This window comes from Alternaria postmessia, assembly GCF_024291825.1.
Source record: "Alternaria postmessia strain BMP 2775 chromosome Unknown scaffold_45, whole genome shotgun sequence".
In the NCBI taxonomy this organism is placed as follows: Eukaryota; Fungi; Ascomycota; class Dothideomycetes; order Pleosporales; family Pleosporaceae; genus Alternaria; species Alternaria postmessia.
In genome coordinates this window covers 22,926-38,223 of record NW_026260118.1, presented here as the reverse complement: position 1 = coordinate 38,223, position 15,298 = coordinate 22,926, and the positions used below count along the sequence as shown (strand labels likewise).

At 51.0% G+C, this 15,298-nt stretch overlaps 6 protein-coding genes across 6 annotated transcripts; 3 read left to right on the top strand and 3 right to left on the bottom strand.

Moving 5' to 3' along the window:
• Positions 1–2,158: 2,158 nt before the first annotated feature.
• J4E82_007050 (uncharacterized protein) lies at positions 2,159–3,218 on the bottom strand (the record flags this gene model as incomplete). Its single annotated transcript, XM_051733299.1, has 2 exons — positions 2,159–2,924; positions 2,980–3,218. The coding sequence occupies 2 exons, from the start codon at positions 3,216–3,218 to the stop codon at positions 2,159–2,161; spliced, it is 1,005 nt and encodes a 334-aa protein (XP_051586901.1).
• A 383-nt stretch (positions 3,219–3,601) lies between these two features.
• On the top strand, positions 3,602–4,169 carry RCF1 (Respiratory supercomplex factor 1, mitochondrial; the record flags this gene model as incomplete). Its single annotated transcript, XM_051733298.1, has 2 exons — positions 3,602–3,657; positions 3,722–4,169. The coding sequence occupies 2 exons, from the start codon at positions 3,602–3,604 to the stop codon at positions 4,167–4,169; spliced, it is 504 nt and encodes a 167-aa protein (XP_051586900.1).
• Positions 4,170–5,930: 1,761 nt separating this feature from the next.
• Positions 5,931–6,899, top strand: J4E82_007048 (uncharacterized protein; the record flags this gene model as incomplete). Its single annotated transcript, XM_051733297.1, has 3 exons — positions 5,931–6,073; positions 6,127–6,325; positions 6,372–6,899. 3 exons carry the CDS (start codon positions 5,931–5,933, stop codon positions 6,897–6,899), a joined length of 870 nt encoding a protein of 289 aa, XP_051586899.1.
• A 1,039-nt stretch (positions 6,900–7,938) lies between these two features.
• J4E82_007047 (uncharacterized protein) lies at positions 7,939–9,632 on the bottom strand (the record flags this gene model as incomplete). Its single annotated transcript, XM_051733296.1, has 2 exons — positions 7,939–9,358; positions 9,406–9,632. 2 exons carry the CDS (start codon positions 9,630–9,632, stop codon positions 7,939–7,941), a joined length of 1,647 nt encoding a protein of 548 aa, XP_051586898.1.
• Positions 9,633–9,914: 282 nt separating this feature from the next.
• On the bottom strand, positions 9,915–10,349 carry J4E82_007046 (uncharacterized protein; the record flags this gene model as incomplete). Its single annotated transcript, XM_051733295.1, has 2 exons — positions 9,915–10,079; positions 10,128–10,349. The coding sequence occupies 2 exons, from the start codon at positions 10,347–10,349 to the stop codon at positions 9,915–9,917; spliced, it is 387 nt and encodes a 128-aa protein (XP_051586897.1).
• A 2,306-nt stretch (positions 10,350–12,655) lies between these two features.
• Positions 12,656–13,252, top strand: J4E82_007045 (uncharacterized protein; the record flags this gene model as incomplete). The annotated part of the gene is made up of 2 exons (XM_051733294.1): positions 12,656–12,745; positions 12,818–13,252. The coding sequence occupies 2 exons, from the start codon at positions 12,656–12,658 to the stop codon at positions 13,250–13,252; spliced, it is 525 nt and encodes a 174-aa protein (XP_051586896.1).
• Between the last annotated feature and the right edge of the window lie 2,046 nt (positions 13,253–15,298).

Sequence of the window (15,298 nt, the reverse complement as noted above, 5' to 3'; positions counted from 1 at the left end):
GAGAGTTTCTGGTCCAGAGTGCAGCATTCAAGCTACTTCAGATGAACCTGCAGCGCTTTGTATTCTCGAAGAAACCGTCATTCACGGTTTCGAATAAGCAGGACTACAAGATTCACCCAGAAGAGCGAACAACTCAATTCCACGAAGTTCTTGACCGGCTCTCTCAACCCTCAAGACTTAGACAGACTGCCCTAGACGATGACTGCATTGACATATTACAACATAATCACGCCCTACGCCAGCTCCACACATACACCTTATCTGTTCTGGGGGAGGGCTGTTTCGTTACTGAGTACTCAGAGTTACTGTCCTGGGGCTACAATGCCCAAAATAAGAGTATTGAACATCGTTTGAGCACCCAGATGACAACAGACTGGACGTGTATAGTGTTAGACATTGTTAAGTATTTGCAAAATGTCGACACTTGCAACTCAGACCCCAAGGGCCAAACGTCGGACAGGCAAGCAGACACGACTTTCTTTCAGGTTTTGTTGACCAAGAAAGTGAACTCCGATTGTACTACAGTTCTAGATCTTCTCAGTGGAGATCTCGCGCTTTTGATTTTACGCAGACCACTACGGGAGGCCATTGCGTCTGCACCGAAGATTACTATAGAATTGTCTTCCATGAACAACACATCTCTCCTGAACAAGGCCAAGGCCTTGTTCCAGGATTATACGATGGCAGAGTGGGATTGGTGGCCTTTGACACCTCGCATACCTGATATTGCAGCAACGTTGACCAGGTCCACTGCTAGTCGATCGTCAAGCTCTTCAGTATCATCGAAAGCCAGTCAACGCTATACTCCCACAAACTCCTCCGCGGTGCCAAAATCAAGGAGCAACTCTCAGACTACTGGTGAAACTGATACTAACTCTCTGGCAACTGACAACGACAGCTCATCACCACAAACTTCTGGTCAATCAGCGACGGTTCTTGCAGCCACTTCTCCAGATCCATCAAAACGCGTCCTTTTTGCCGTGCAAGGGTCGCGGTGTTCTTTGGAAGTCGAACGGATCAGCATCACAACTCTGCTGAATGATCCTATATTCGTTCGTGAGCTCAAAACACGATACAAAAAGCATCGAACTTGGATCAAACGGCTCGCATCACCATTTCGCTTCCGGTTCTGTCGATTCGTAAAGGTACCGTGTCTTCTATCACTACACCTGCAAAATACCAGGAGTCTAACTCTTATAGCTGGAGAAGTTTGATATCGGGCGCGTCCTTTCCCAAGGCGAGGACCTCCCAGACTACCCGGCTTCGAGAACGACTACGAATACGACCCAAGACCAGGCACAAATCCCATGATCTCTCCCAAGACATTCGCAGTCTGTCTCAAAGTCTGCGATATAGATTGTAGATGGTCATGGCTCAACCCGTGGCATGATAGCGCAGTCTGTATGAACGACAAGGCAGGCTCACGCAGTGTTCCAAAGAAAAAGAGCGAGTTTGACATACAGTCCGACGACACCATGGCTGTTGCTTGGGGCTTAGAGGCTGAGCATGCGATATCCTTTGCGTTCATGGCGGTATATCATCTCGTTCCGTTACTTGCTGCGTTCGGCTTCTGGATATATTGGCTGATGAAGTTTCCTGGCGATTGGCAGAATGCAGCTGTGCCGGTGCTCACGGTTTTGGCGCTTTTCGCAGTATTATGGGTGCCTTTTGGCAAGCATCTTGGGACGTCCTAGCACCAGCCAACAGTCTCGCTTCGTTACATATCACTTGTCTCGAGCGAGAGTGGGACCATGCACACTTTGACACGCGATCATACCATAATGATGTGATAGCCCCGCCACACAAGCCCCTTTACCGTTCTGACTTAGGTCGGTGTTCAACATGCATAGATGATCGTGATCTGTTTGACACACATGGTTCATTACACAATTACGCATTGCATGCATATTGCTGGGGTCCAAAATCCCTGGCGCCACCAATGCATGCAATAAGCCTGTTGAACCGACATGGCAACGGAGAAGGAACGCGTGGGGGCAGACGAGCCGAACGTGCATAGGTTACACGGAGGCTTCCCCCGCTGCACGCAATATTTCATTAGGATAATATGCATGCAACGTCACAGCAATGTGGTCACCGCGGAGATGCTTGAAACACGTGGATCGGAGTAAGGCGATGATAAGATAACGTCTTACTTGCTTCATCCGCCACCCACACCGAACCGAGTTCGCAACGTATTGAGCCGCCGCAGCGTCTCGGGCATGTCGTTGTTGCCGCTTTCGGTGCGCGTCAAGCGGTAAGCCGAGTAATCCCTGTTTTCCTGAAGGAGGGTATCGATGAGAGTAAAGTCACCAATTACACATTGACCGGAACTGAGAAGTTCAACAGCGTCCATATGGCCAGACTCAGAGGATGGCAACAGGGCATCCTCCTCGTTGTCGGGATCTATGCCCAAATCCGACAAAGTATCGGTTCGGTGTAGCACACCTCGCTCCTCGTCATCGGCATCTTGGTCCCGGGCCGCGTTGTCGTTCACCGCTGCCGAGTCTGACGTGGTTCGGGTGTTGGTGGTGGTGGTGGTAGTGGTGCTTGGTGCACCCCCACCAGCTGACAGCTTCGCTAGCTTCTTCTTCAGCTCCCGCCTCTTGACGTGTACCGAGACCATAACGAGCTGCAGGAACAAGATGCACATGTCAAGGGCCCCAAGCTTCCACCTGCTCGTGGGTCCCTGCTGCCCGATGAAGTCTATCATCAAGCCGCCATGCAGATAGCCTCGGGTGTCCTCGCCAGCCGAAGGCGCGGGATATGTAAGATGCAGGAGGAAATTGACTCCAAACGAAAACAGGAGCAGCGGCAGAAAAGGCCGCGGTTCGTCTGGTGGGCGGGTGAGGGTCGCGGTGTCGGGGATCGGCGTCAGTAGAAAGCCATGTGTAAAGGTCTTGAACAGAAGCCAGAAGAATGAGCAGCTGCGGCCATGGTTAGCGCAAAGAAGCAGCAGCAGTGTGCAAGTGGTAAGCGTACTCCAAGTGGTAGAGTGTGATGAGTTCCAGGTAGACGACCATGTCCAAGTCGCGTAGAAGCTCGCCCAACATCTGGATGCGCTTCCTCTTCGCATCCAGTCTTCTCTGCTTGGTTGCCTTGTCCTTCTCGCGCTGTTCAGCCTCCTCAAAGCGTGCTAAGGCATCCTCCAGATCGGCCAGGTGGGATGCAGCATCATTCTGGCGCTGTGGAGCTCGAGACGACTCGGCCTCATCGTTCATGGCGCAGCGAGAGGAGTTTTGCCTGCCGCCCCGTCTCTCATTGAAGGCGACGTGGTAGGTTGGTGTTGGTAGAGATGCTTGACCCAGGCAGTCGTTGTTCGCGAAGCTCTGGTGATGTAGGTACAGCTGCGCGCATCGGGCCTGGAACATCAGGAAGGGCCGATGGCCGAAGTGGTGAGATAATCGATTGCTCCGCATCTTGAAGCTATACACAACCCACTCTGCACGTGTGATAGCGCTTCCAGAGCTTCTGTACAGCCTCAGTTTGCGCATCCACACATAGCGCCGTGCTCCAAGACTGCAGGTTCGTGCAAAGAACCTGCCACTGTATTCACATACCCACGCGACACCTCCGCCACCTCCGCATCTGCATACCACCCACCATGTCTTTTGGACCTCCAAACAGCGCGCCGCTTCCCTCTTCTTTCGATGAGAATGCGTATGTAGAGACTCAGACATTGAATCATGTGCACATGGAATTCGTCTACTAACGATTTGCTCAGCGACTTTTACAATGAAAACACCATCGACAAGATATGGAGACGCCTTCGCGAAGAGCCCCTCGTTCCCCTCGGCTGCGGTCTCACCGTCTGGGCCATTGTCGGCGCCACCCGCTCAATGCGAAAAGGTGACCACAAGATGACCAACATGTACTTCCGCCGACGTCTATATGCTCAAGCCTTCACAATCGCTGTACTGGTAGCAGGAAATATGTACTGGCAAAAGGATCGTGTGAAGCGCAAGGAGTACGAGAAGCAGGTTGCTCAGAAGGAGCGCATGGACAAGAGGGACAGGTGGCTGAAGGAGTTGGAGATGCGAGACGAGGAAGACAAGGCCTGGAAGGAGAGGATGGCCAAGAAAGCGAGGGGAGCAGCAGAAGAGGCCAAAGGTGTCACTGACATGGTGGCCGAGAAGACAAAGGAGCTGAAGGATCAGACTGTCGGCAAATAAACATGAGAGGTCATAAAGAGCTCAGCTACGGTTGAAGATGGTAGCATCACGGGGATTGCTTTCAAGAGGAGGATTATAGAGGGACGAAATGGAGTGCATATCGCCCTTCGAACGACACACCCTCGTTGTATATATACTGCACACTGTACGAGTATGGTCTGGGAATTTGGGACCGTTCCATCATGAGCAATCTGTCACTTCACGAACTGTAACATAAAACAACACATCATACCCAATCACATATTCACATTTTGTCTATACTGCCGCTCGCCACTTCAAATTGACATTGAACAGAGAGAACAACATTTCACCTCGTTGCTGTGAACAAGAGTGGTCTATATATTGTGGCTTCAGTTCATTGTTCTCTCTGAGTCAACCCCCAACGTCTGCCATGATACTGTCCAGACTCGAAATAGCAATGTCTTCTAACCCCTTAAATTCAACGCCATGCTGCGAGCAGTGCGATACGCCCCGAACATACGATCAGTTCATCGCAAACCATACGACTAGCAAGCCACTAGGACTGTTCGAAGCGCACGACGTCTGTGCCATTTGCCAATTGCCCTACGGCAGCGAGAATCTCGCCTTCGAAATGCTCGACATGCCACTAGAAATCACGAATATCTTGGGCTGCAGACACGTCTTCGGATCTGCTTGCGTCAAACAAATGAGTTGGGATAACATAGATGGGTGCCACCAGTGTTGTCCACTCTGTCGAACAGAATGGTGGCTGGAACCAGATCCCTTGAACTGCGATATAACCGACGCTATCAAACATAGGAGATCCGAGAACATAGCCAGAGACTTTCAAACCGACTATGGCACAGCTAGGCATCTTCTGTACAACGAGCCTGAGTATGCTGATTCGTATGTGCCGTTCGGACTCGAAGAGCTGTGGTCGAAGCTCAACCTCACCCGTATGATAGGCAGTGCTTTGGCCACGGAGGCGATACAGAAGCGTATACAAAGACTGCAAGAAGGGCGTATCATTTCCATAGCTGAGATCGCCTACCACCCAAAGAAGGTCCTGGAGGGAAATTTAATGGTTGATCCTTTTACATTCAACAACTATCACCTACCGATAAACAGTATGAAACATGCTATCCTCGGGACGCTGGGGTCGATGCGAGGTTCTCGGCTCTGGCAGATGTATATAGATGTGGTGCCTCAAATGAACGGGGTTAGAGATGAGTCCTGTTTGGTAGCTATCGAGGATGAGTGGGTGAAAATGTTTCCAAACGATCAAAGAGATTGGGTTGGACTGGTACTCAATATTCTCTGGATAGTGGATCTGGTCACTCTAGAAGAAGACGCTTTAGAGGACACGTCACAGGAAGCTTGAGTGAGATTTGAGAATATCGTAGCGTAGGAAATAGGTCACCAAATATCATTGGCTGTATATATGAGCAGTTCTTTGAGACAGTAACGACGAGAATGATGTCTTCCTGGATATGTTTGGTGACCACAACGTAGTTTGACAGATGTACTAAGTCTGACAGGTTGTGCTCGCCATAGATGTGAATGCATAGGAAGGAAGAGAAACTCGAAGCGAATTACTTGCTTGAAAACAAAAAAAGAAGATGACCTAGCATCCTGGTCGCGATAATAATGGGCGCTGAAAGTCTGTAGTAGCCAAGCTGAGGAAGAGCATGGAGAACTAGCGCCGGAACATGCCGCCCAAAGTCTTGGCAAAGGACACGCTTACGTCTGTGTCGGCGCAGCGTTGACAGCTCCGCGTTCACTCTTTCCGAATCAGCAACGATGAGGGTTCTCCAAGGTTTCGTTTCTTCCCTCTTACTCTCGGGCTCGGCCATTGTGTCTGCAGCTTCTTCTTGGAGCTTTGAAGATGCTACCGTGACTATTTCCAGCAAAGGTGCTGGTGTTGGCGGAGGTTCAAAGGACAAGTGAGCTCAAGCTTGCATTCGGTGCAATGGTTGCAGGACTAACCATCATACAGACTGAGTCCCTCGACACCGCTGGGTAAATCTGTATCTTTGGGCGCGACCGATACGTTGAAGCTCGTCCTCACAACCCTCGACGGAAGCACTGCGAAGCGACCTCATCAGGCGTTCCTTACTCTGACTGAGCCAACGACGGGCTTGGAGGAGTCTTTTGTGTTCAATGTGAAGGACAGTGGCAAGGGAAAGGTGGATTTGGTATGTTGTACGTGCCAATGGCTGGCAGCACAGCTAACATCTCCAGTCTCACAAAGACCTACCCCACCAATTCTTGACCTCTGAGAAGCCTATCGTCGCATCGATTGTCATCGGATCGTTTGGGTCTTCCGCACCATACAAGAGCAAAGCGTTCGATCTCGCCGTTACCCGCGACCCTAGCGTCCCCCTCAGCGTCCCCGCGCCGCCCGTCCGCTACGCCGCCGAATCTGAGATTCACCACATCTTCCGCGATGACCCCAAGTCTCCACCCAAGATCATAACAATTGTCTTCGCGGCTGCTGTTGCTGCTGCGCTACCTATCCTGCTTGGCGCGTGGGCTATGCTGGGCGCAAATGCTAATCATCTTAGCAAGGCGCTTGGCAATGCACCTGTGTCGCATGGCCTCTTCTATGGCTCCATACTGGCCATGGAGGGCATTTTCTTCCTATACTACACTAGTTGGAACCTCTTCCAAACTTTGCCAGCGGCAGCTGTCGTAGGAGCTGTTGCCTTCTTGAGCGGTAGCCGGGCCCTGTCGGAGGTTCAAGAGCGGAGACTCGCTGGACAGAGATGAACAAAGCTCAAAACTCGGTCTGATCATGTACGTTGGATGTATAAAACTTAGATGTAAGAGGAAACGCCAGAAGAGGGAGACGTTACTCTGAGGTATGAGAGAAGGCAATATTGCGAGTACTACCACAGAAAAGCATAAATGTGGAGTAGTCTGCTTAAAAGTTATAGGCTGTGGCTTCACTGCGATTGCAATCAGTCCACGCATGACTGACAAACTCGTATTCACATCTGTTCCCTGTGTTTCTCCCACTCTCTGCGTGTTTGAATGAAACTTTGTCTCGACTAAAGGGTAAGCATATACTGAGTGCGATTGGCTACCCAGATATGTCAAGTTCTTTTTGTACGTAGCCTCCTCATCACAGCGCTGCTTGGGTATGGCGCAGCTCGACGCAGCTTCAAATTGCATCTCCCCACCATCATCATCCAGTTAACACTCATCTTTCCCCAAGTCAACGTTCCTGACACCTCCACTCGTGCAATGTTTTAGTTTCATCTTACGAGATACTTTAGTAACTATCAACAGCCTGGAAGAACACTAAAACGATCGAGGCGCAAGGCTGGCGCAATACGTCAGTCTCACTTCTCGCGGACAACATCCGGGCAGATAATACATCCTCCCCTAATCAAGACCAGATTAGGATTATGGATTGGTTTCAAGAAGAAGAAATGTTACTTTTAAGAAACCTTTTTAGCGTAAAGCAGACATTCTGCTAATATAAGAAGAAACAAGCCCCTACTAGTAGTTAATAGTTATTAGCCTATGCGGGTTTTCTGCAAGTGTAGGCGCTACCTAGGATAGAGGAGAGTCTAGTAAAGAGAGATTACTAATGAGAAGTTAAAATCAGCATATTAGCTGAATCCGCAAACTACGCATGCGAATACCGAGAGGGAAAGCTTCTGATTTGGAAGGCAAAACCACAAATATCACTATACCGCATTGCTTTGAACTCTTTGGGTAGACTCACTCTTTATAGTCCCGCTAAGAATGGTTGAAAAAGCTCTATTGACTATCTCGAACTGAGGGCCGAGGTCTTTGCTTTCTAAATCCAGTTCAGTAAACCATCGGCATTCTCTCGTCCTACAATACCCTCTTCAATTATCTGATCCAACACCTTCGGCACATCTGCACTCCTCGCCTTCCAAGTCTCTCTCGACATTTCCGAACCACTCGCCACCGTCTTCAATATCTCTGCTACAACTGCCTTGGCATCTGCCGTGCTCCGCACTCCAGTCGCACCAGCTTTCTCTGCGTAGCTTCTACCTCCTCGATAGAAGACGCCAGCATTGGAAACCAGAGTTGGTCCGCTCTTCGCCCAAGCAGGCTTCGCGTTTTCGAAGAGCGAGATCCGGAAGCGGAAGAGATCGGTATCACCTCTCGCTATGAAGACATCGGCCAGTCGCGATGCGGATAGAATGGAGGCGTACGGTGCAGCGGATAGCTTTGTAAGCAGATTTTGGGTCTGCGTGAGAGCTGTCCATTGGATATCGATATCTGTGCTGAAAGTGGGTGCTGATGGAATGTATTGAGTGCCATCCGCAAGTGCTGAAGCGAGATCCATGAGCGCGTCAGCATAGGCGGACTGAACGTTGGTTGATGCGAGATCAGGACTTGAACGTTGTCCGGCGTTCTGTACCATGTCGCTGAAAATTTGCTCCACGGTTTCTGCATACTCTGTCGATGTCGTTCTGCCACTACGGTATTGTACTTCCGCTACGCTGGCCTGGAAACTGGCAGACGCGAGGATAGCGTCATCTTTGGGTGTTGTTGTAGCTTCTTCTGGTGTAGAACCTATCGAAAGTGTTGGGCCTGCTTTGGGCTCATCGACAGCTTTCGGGGCTGGTGACTTGTCAATAAGGTCTATGAGCGTCGGAATTTTGTTCGTCGCTGTATCTATTCCATCTTGGGCTTTCTTCTCTATGTTTGGTAGGTCTGTAGCGGAATTATACAGTCCTAGTAATGTTGTCAATGCACTAAGTTGCGCCGTGCATGTTTCCAAAATGCTTTCTGGTGTCAGCGGCTCTTCAACAGTGGCCCAATCGCCTGGGGCCTCCGAACCCCCCGAATCGGTCTCCGTGTCTTCTTCCTGCGTTTCTGCTGGCTGTTGTCGCTCACCTTCCCAGGCCTCCTGGTACTCACCGGATGCTTGGATCTTGGCAATTTCAGCTTGCATCTGAGAATACTCTTGCTGTTGGTTTTCCAAACACTTGGTAAAGATTTCAACCGCTTCCTCGAGTAATGGTCTTGCATCATGCCTTGCGGTAGCTTGCGGGCTAGCTTCCAGACCGGCTTCCGCTAGTGAGGTGAGCACCTGCGCAGCGTTGAAGAGGATGTCGGTGTTCGTTGGATTTAGTGAGATGGCAAAGCGATGCGACATCAAAGTCTCCTCTAGCAAGGCAATCCTATTTCCAAAATGTGAGATAATGCGCTCATCTTCGGAAATGGTGTACTGGAGATTTGCTCTAGTCTTATTAGCATTAAGCATACAATTATATGAAAAACGCCTTACTTATTGTAGGCAAGGTCGAATGACTGAGGATGACGCTTTAAGCCTTCATTGTAGGCGTCAATCGCTCGGTTGAAGAAGCGAACGGCTTTCGCGGCGTCGCCTGCGCGCCATTTCCCTGCCGCTTGCTCGAATTCATCTGCAGCCTCGAGAAAGTCATTCTCGGTCTCTGGCTCCGGCGGCTTTATCTTGCCCTTAGGCTTCGGCTTCAGAAATTTCTTCGGTGGCATAGTGATGGTTGGACGTAATAAAGAGGTTGATGTAGTGCGGGCCGTATTAATAGCTAGGTATACGTTGGTAATCGACGTCTAAGTGGCAAATTTGCGCAAGTGCGACAAACGATTTCTCAGCAAATGGACATTGCGCGAAACACAATTCTCAATCAAGCGACCTCGACAGGACTGTGCCTATTGCCATATCACTAGGTCGCGAGCTTTCTGCTGCACCAAATCTTCCCGATCGCCCCGCCCCCACTTGCCCGAGCCTCACGAACCTCGATGCTTCCACAATCTTCACCTCAACTTCTCCACGTTGAATTCATCCCACAGCAAGGTCTTGTCTACCAGAAACCCATTGTCGTCAAACACCACCCCCTCGTCTTTTAGCAGCTGCAATTTCGAGTTTTGGTTCTGTCCGCTGGGGGCTTTCTCCCAGTCACCCTTGTATCCGCCAACGAACTGTCAATATTAGTGCCGACGCTCGCATACTGGAGCAAGCATACGTACACCAGTACTGGCGATACATCGATGACACGGCACCTCTGGACAAAACGGATTGACACGCAGCGCGCCGCCTACCGCACGAGGGGAGCTGTTCAAGGCCTTTGACATGGCGGCGTAGGTCGTGACGCGTCCTTCCGGAATCATCTGGAGGGCTGTATAGACGCGCTCTTGATATGGCGTAACCTTTTGCTGCTTGGACATGCTGAGGATGCGATGCAGTTGCATTGACGCGTCTTCGGGACGTTTTACGTTGGCGCGCTCTCACGTGGTGTGCTTTCAAATTGACCACTCACAGACCAGAGTCACATGAGCTACCCAAATCGGATGTTTTGCAGGAAAAGAAAATCACTGAAGACACAGCAAGGACAGAACATGAAAAGAACAACAAGATCGCTATACAATTGGGAATCTTGCCCCAAGCGGTGCTCTCAAAAACTCGTACGAATACACACGAAAGTTGACCAGGAAAAGTCAAAGACTGATTGGAGTACTGCGTAACAAATCCTTCAAAAGGATATGAGACTCTGTACAAAGGTACCAAGTGAACTTCAAGGAGCGGTACTCCGGCACATACGCTTGGCTACCACCCCTAAGATCGCCATCAATGCTGCGACCAAGAAGTGACCAGTCTTACCTGGACTTCAGGCGCCTCGCAGGACTTGCGGTTCTCAAGATGTACATTATCCACGCAACGATTTTCTCCGCTATCGGGACCTTTTGCCATTGTGATGGGCATGAGAACAAAAGAATGTACACTCGACCGCACGATCGGCCTTCTTACTTCGCACAACACACTTCAAAAGGATACACGTCCGACGAACTGCAGCTAGCAACATCATGAGGCGTCATTTCTGGCAACCACACTCGATGACTGCCCTATAGTCTCACAGATGTCTCAGGTCGGCTTGACCACCAGCGCGGTCCAGCGTCTTTAGGTTTGGCACTAAACAGTCATCATCAATTCCGCACGGTCACCTCGCAACGACTTGCTCTGATCTGGTACCGCAGCGGGCCGAGCTCCACCAGAGCTCACAGGGCTGTATAGCACTTACGTCTGGTGATTCGTAGACACTGAAGTAGTCGCGCCGTGCCGCCCTCCCTTATCCTTCTTGCTCCGTTTGACTAACGGGTACGATCAAAGCATGAACCTGGACAGGGTCGTTATGGCCCCGCAGTGTTCAGTCTCTTACAAACACATACTGTCAACGATGTATGTCATATCTGTGATATCTACGTCGGCGGCTACCAACATCCAGCGGTTAGATTGCATGCAACCAGCAGCCTAAAAGACTAGGTCGATTCTAGATGCAAGGCATCTCAACACAACGGCTAGTAACGTCAGAATGTGTCCGGCACGCAGACGGTTGCTTTTGGGAAAGAGTCTAGACTGGATGACGATGAGGAGTATGGAAGAAACACGACTCTCTCGAGGTTCCACCAACAAAACTTTGACAGTCCTCCAAACGAAATGGACCGTACTCTGGCATTATGCTGATTATAATCATCGCAAATTCAGAACGGTCAAGCTTCGCATCGCAATCATCAATAGGTAAGAGGTGTTTGCTGATGAGACCTCTGACCCCCCTGCATGTAGACGCGTTCAGTGTCAGCGTGATATGCCGATTTTGACATCTCATTGGCAATCTCCCTTCACTAGACTCTCCTCTATCCCAGGTGGCGCCCACACTTGCAGAAAACCCGCATGAGCTAACGACCACGTGACTACTAGTAGGGGCTTATTTCTTCTCATATTAGCAGAGCACGAATGAGCGTGCAAAACCAGGATCAGCTGGTGTGGTGGATTAAGCGCGGCTCTGACGGTGGAGGGCACTATTGAGAGACCGGCCCTCCGCCCGACTCGTAAGTGAGACCGTTGAGATTAGCAGAAAGGAATATTTTCACCGTCGTGAACAAAGGACATGTTGGAATGTTCCTGATGAGTCGCGACTGGCGAGGCTTTTGATGCGTTGTCAACGTGGCGAGGCCGATCAAGCGCTCAGCCTCAAACTAACCTGAAAAGAGCCGAGGTGATGCACTTAGCCACACTTCAGCTTGCTGAAGACGGACCTTCCGGCTCGACGGCATAATGCCACAACCCAAGAAGCGAACCTGCAGGATTTTCGTCAATGCATGAAGATGGTCACGAGAATAGCAACAGGAGTTGCAGGAACCGTTGGTCGTGCCTCGCGAAAATCGCTCAGAGAAGCATGACTCTTCTGCATGGGCAGGCCGCCTGTTGCCCTGCGGGTCCTGATTGAACAGTCAGACAACCCTCGACTGTGAAGGCTTCTCAACGAATGTGCTTTCTGGCCTGTTCAAGACAGGTGCATGCGAGCCCTGAGTGCCTGTATCGGTCCTTCTCGAGTGCGATGGAGTATCCGATGGCTGATCATCGCGTGCTTTGAACGGCTGAATGCACTCGGGGGGAACACTGGTGTAGCTGGACGCATATTTTTGCAAACGAGTGTCGTCGCGACTTGACGACTGCATTTGTAGGCCACTCGCTAAGTCTTCAACTTCAGCTCTCTATCATGCCAGCCCTGTCACGAGACGAGTGTGAAAAATTGATAGCAAACACGAGGCTTCTGGCAAGGGTTGCTGAGCATCTGAAACGGCATCAAGTTGGTGGGTAAACGACGGGTAAGGGCAACCTGATAGCCAATTGGGCATTCCGCTTGGCTGGCGCGCTCCAGGTCTGTCTACGAATCGTCACCCACCATGGCCGTTCAGCAACTCAACTGGCTGCCCCCAATCTTCAAGCCAAAGACCTCCACCCGCCTATCCAGGCGCAAGCGCCCGTAATAGCCCACCATGTCTCCGTGCCGGATCAGCCCAACTTTGCAAGGCCGCCGACGCCGGTTCTTTGCAAGAATAAGTCTGCGCGTATTGAATGCGTCCGTCGCGACGTTATACATATGCAAGCCTACGCACCCCGCAACCGCAACAAGCGTCAAAACGCTCCTAACCAACAGATCGCGCCGTTGAGCTTACCAGATTCACTATACTATCGCATCAGCCAGGACTGCTTCATTTGCGCATCTGGACTGGTCCTCCGCTTTCAAGACGGCTCATCCGCGAAAGCCCCACTGAGGCGACTCACGGAGGAAGCCCCGCGCTTGGACGGTTGACCCTGAGGGAAGAATAGACGGGACGCGTGAGCAAGCTCGAGTATAATATCACTCGTCGTCTCGTTGCTCCCTGTACGCGTCGTTGTCGATTTTCCTGGTCCTAACTGCGATATCCCTGCACAGCCCCAGCTCGGGCTTTGCCGCTGCGCCACACCCATCTACGATCCTCGGGCCCGCCGATAGATGTGGCACACGAGAAAGAGTCTGAAGACCTCACCGTAACTCTGCACGGGGACGTAGGACTGCATGTACTTTGTGGCTGGATGACTTATATTGATGGACTTGCAATCTCACGCCTTTGTAATATTCCGAATCGCCACCCCCGTCCCGTTATTCTAGTCTTCCAGCCATCAGCCGCTCGCACCGTCAATTCGCTTCACGGCTTCCCGAGCTGAACCAGCTGACAGTTCCGGACTTTCGACTTTCTGGTACCCTGCGTTCAAGTTACTCAATTCAAGAGTCTTACAGGTGGAGAAGCACATGCTTTCATGAGTCTCTCGGCGCACACAGGGTTCCGTTGTACATCAATCCGGGCTACACAGGGTTACCCGAAATGGCTTCCTATAAGTCACAATACCCTCCACCTAGGAGGACGGAGGACCGGGCGCCTACTACTCGGTTGCCTCAACGATCTATTACTCCTACCACTATCACCACAATCACATCCAACCCACCTACATCAAGCCAGTCTAAGCTGCAAAAGAGAAGGCCTTCAAGGGATGACGAGTTAAGCTCAAGAGGTCTTACAGGTCAACAAGGCTCTACGCAAGCAGCCAGCTCTCGTCCAAGGAAGACCAGCCGGTCTACACCTATGTTTCCTCAACACCCAAGTGTCACAACCTCGAAACCTTCGCCACAGATCTCGACCTCAAGATTACCCAAGCTTGAAGTTCCTCTAAGTATACGTACGCCTTCGCTCGCCTCGGGCTCATCCGCGTCGACCATTGAAAGCCCTCGCTCGAATGTACTCAGGAGAAAACAAACAAGTGTTGGAGCCGCAAGTGGTCGGCAAGCCACGCGGATAAGAGACGACTCTATATCGTCCCAAGATGACAGGCAGTTGATGGAGGGCATACCTGGAGGATATAAAGATCCTTTCTCGGAGACAGTCCTGGGAATCTCTTTACCCCCATCTTCGACTATCCTAGCTTGTTCAGAAGGACAGATCGACTCGTACAGTAACCCGCTCTATGATTATGAGATTGGCCCTACAGACATACTTCCCCTCCCAACACCGCAGTACGCTCTCTCTGCAACACCCTCGACTCGATACTCAGATTCACCTGGACCTTTCAGTGTATCATCCACTCCTACGTCGATGTCGTCCTACTCGCCGGGGACAACATTATCCAGAGCCTCAAACCGAACTCGGCAAGCCAGTCCACTGCAGAGCAGGCCACCAGTCACTCGGCACAAGACTCCAGATGAAACCAACACCCGTCACCCTCACACACTTTCTACTGTCAGGGAATCCTCCACCTCGTCATCATCCGCGTCTACCGTTGTTACGGATGTAGCGAAGCACAAAGATGTCCAGTCCCCTAACGGTCTCGCCACCTTACCCCAAAGTCCTCGAGTATCTGAAGTTATGTATAGCGCAGAAGAGAAATCTCGTATCCAGGCACCTCCGGAGTTTGCTCATCTTGCTGATCAGTCGCCTGCACCGGTACCGACTGCAAGGCGACCTTCGAGACCTAGTAGAGATGGTACTCCTGAACTATCTGGACTCCGCGGTCCATCACCAATAATCCAAAGCAATATGCTCAACTTTCCGTCTCAACACAAAAGAACTCCCTCGTCTGAATCTAGGACTGGTCTCACTTATGCGAGATCTAAAAGCAATACATCAGCCAAACCTTCATCACGAAACCCTTCGCCAAATCCCGCTTCGGCATTGCCGACAGCTACCAGAGCACAAGTTCGTGGACCGACACCTGATTTCCAGCATGATCGAAAGCCACGAAGGACCAGTACCGGACCTGCACCAGCGCCCGCACCTGCTCCAAGCCCGAGTAAAACCTCTAGATTCGGGTTCTTCACGCGTCG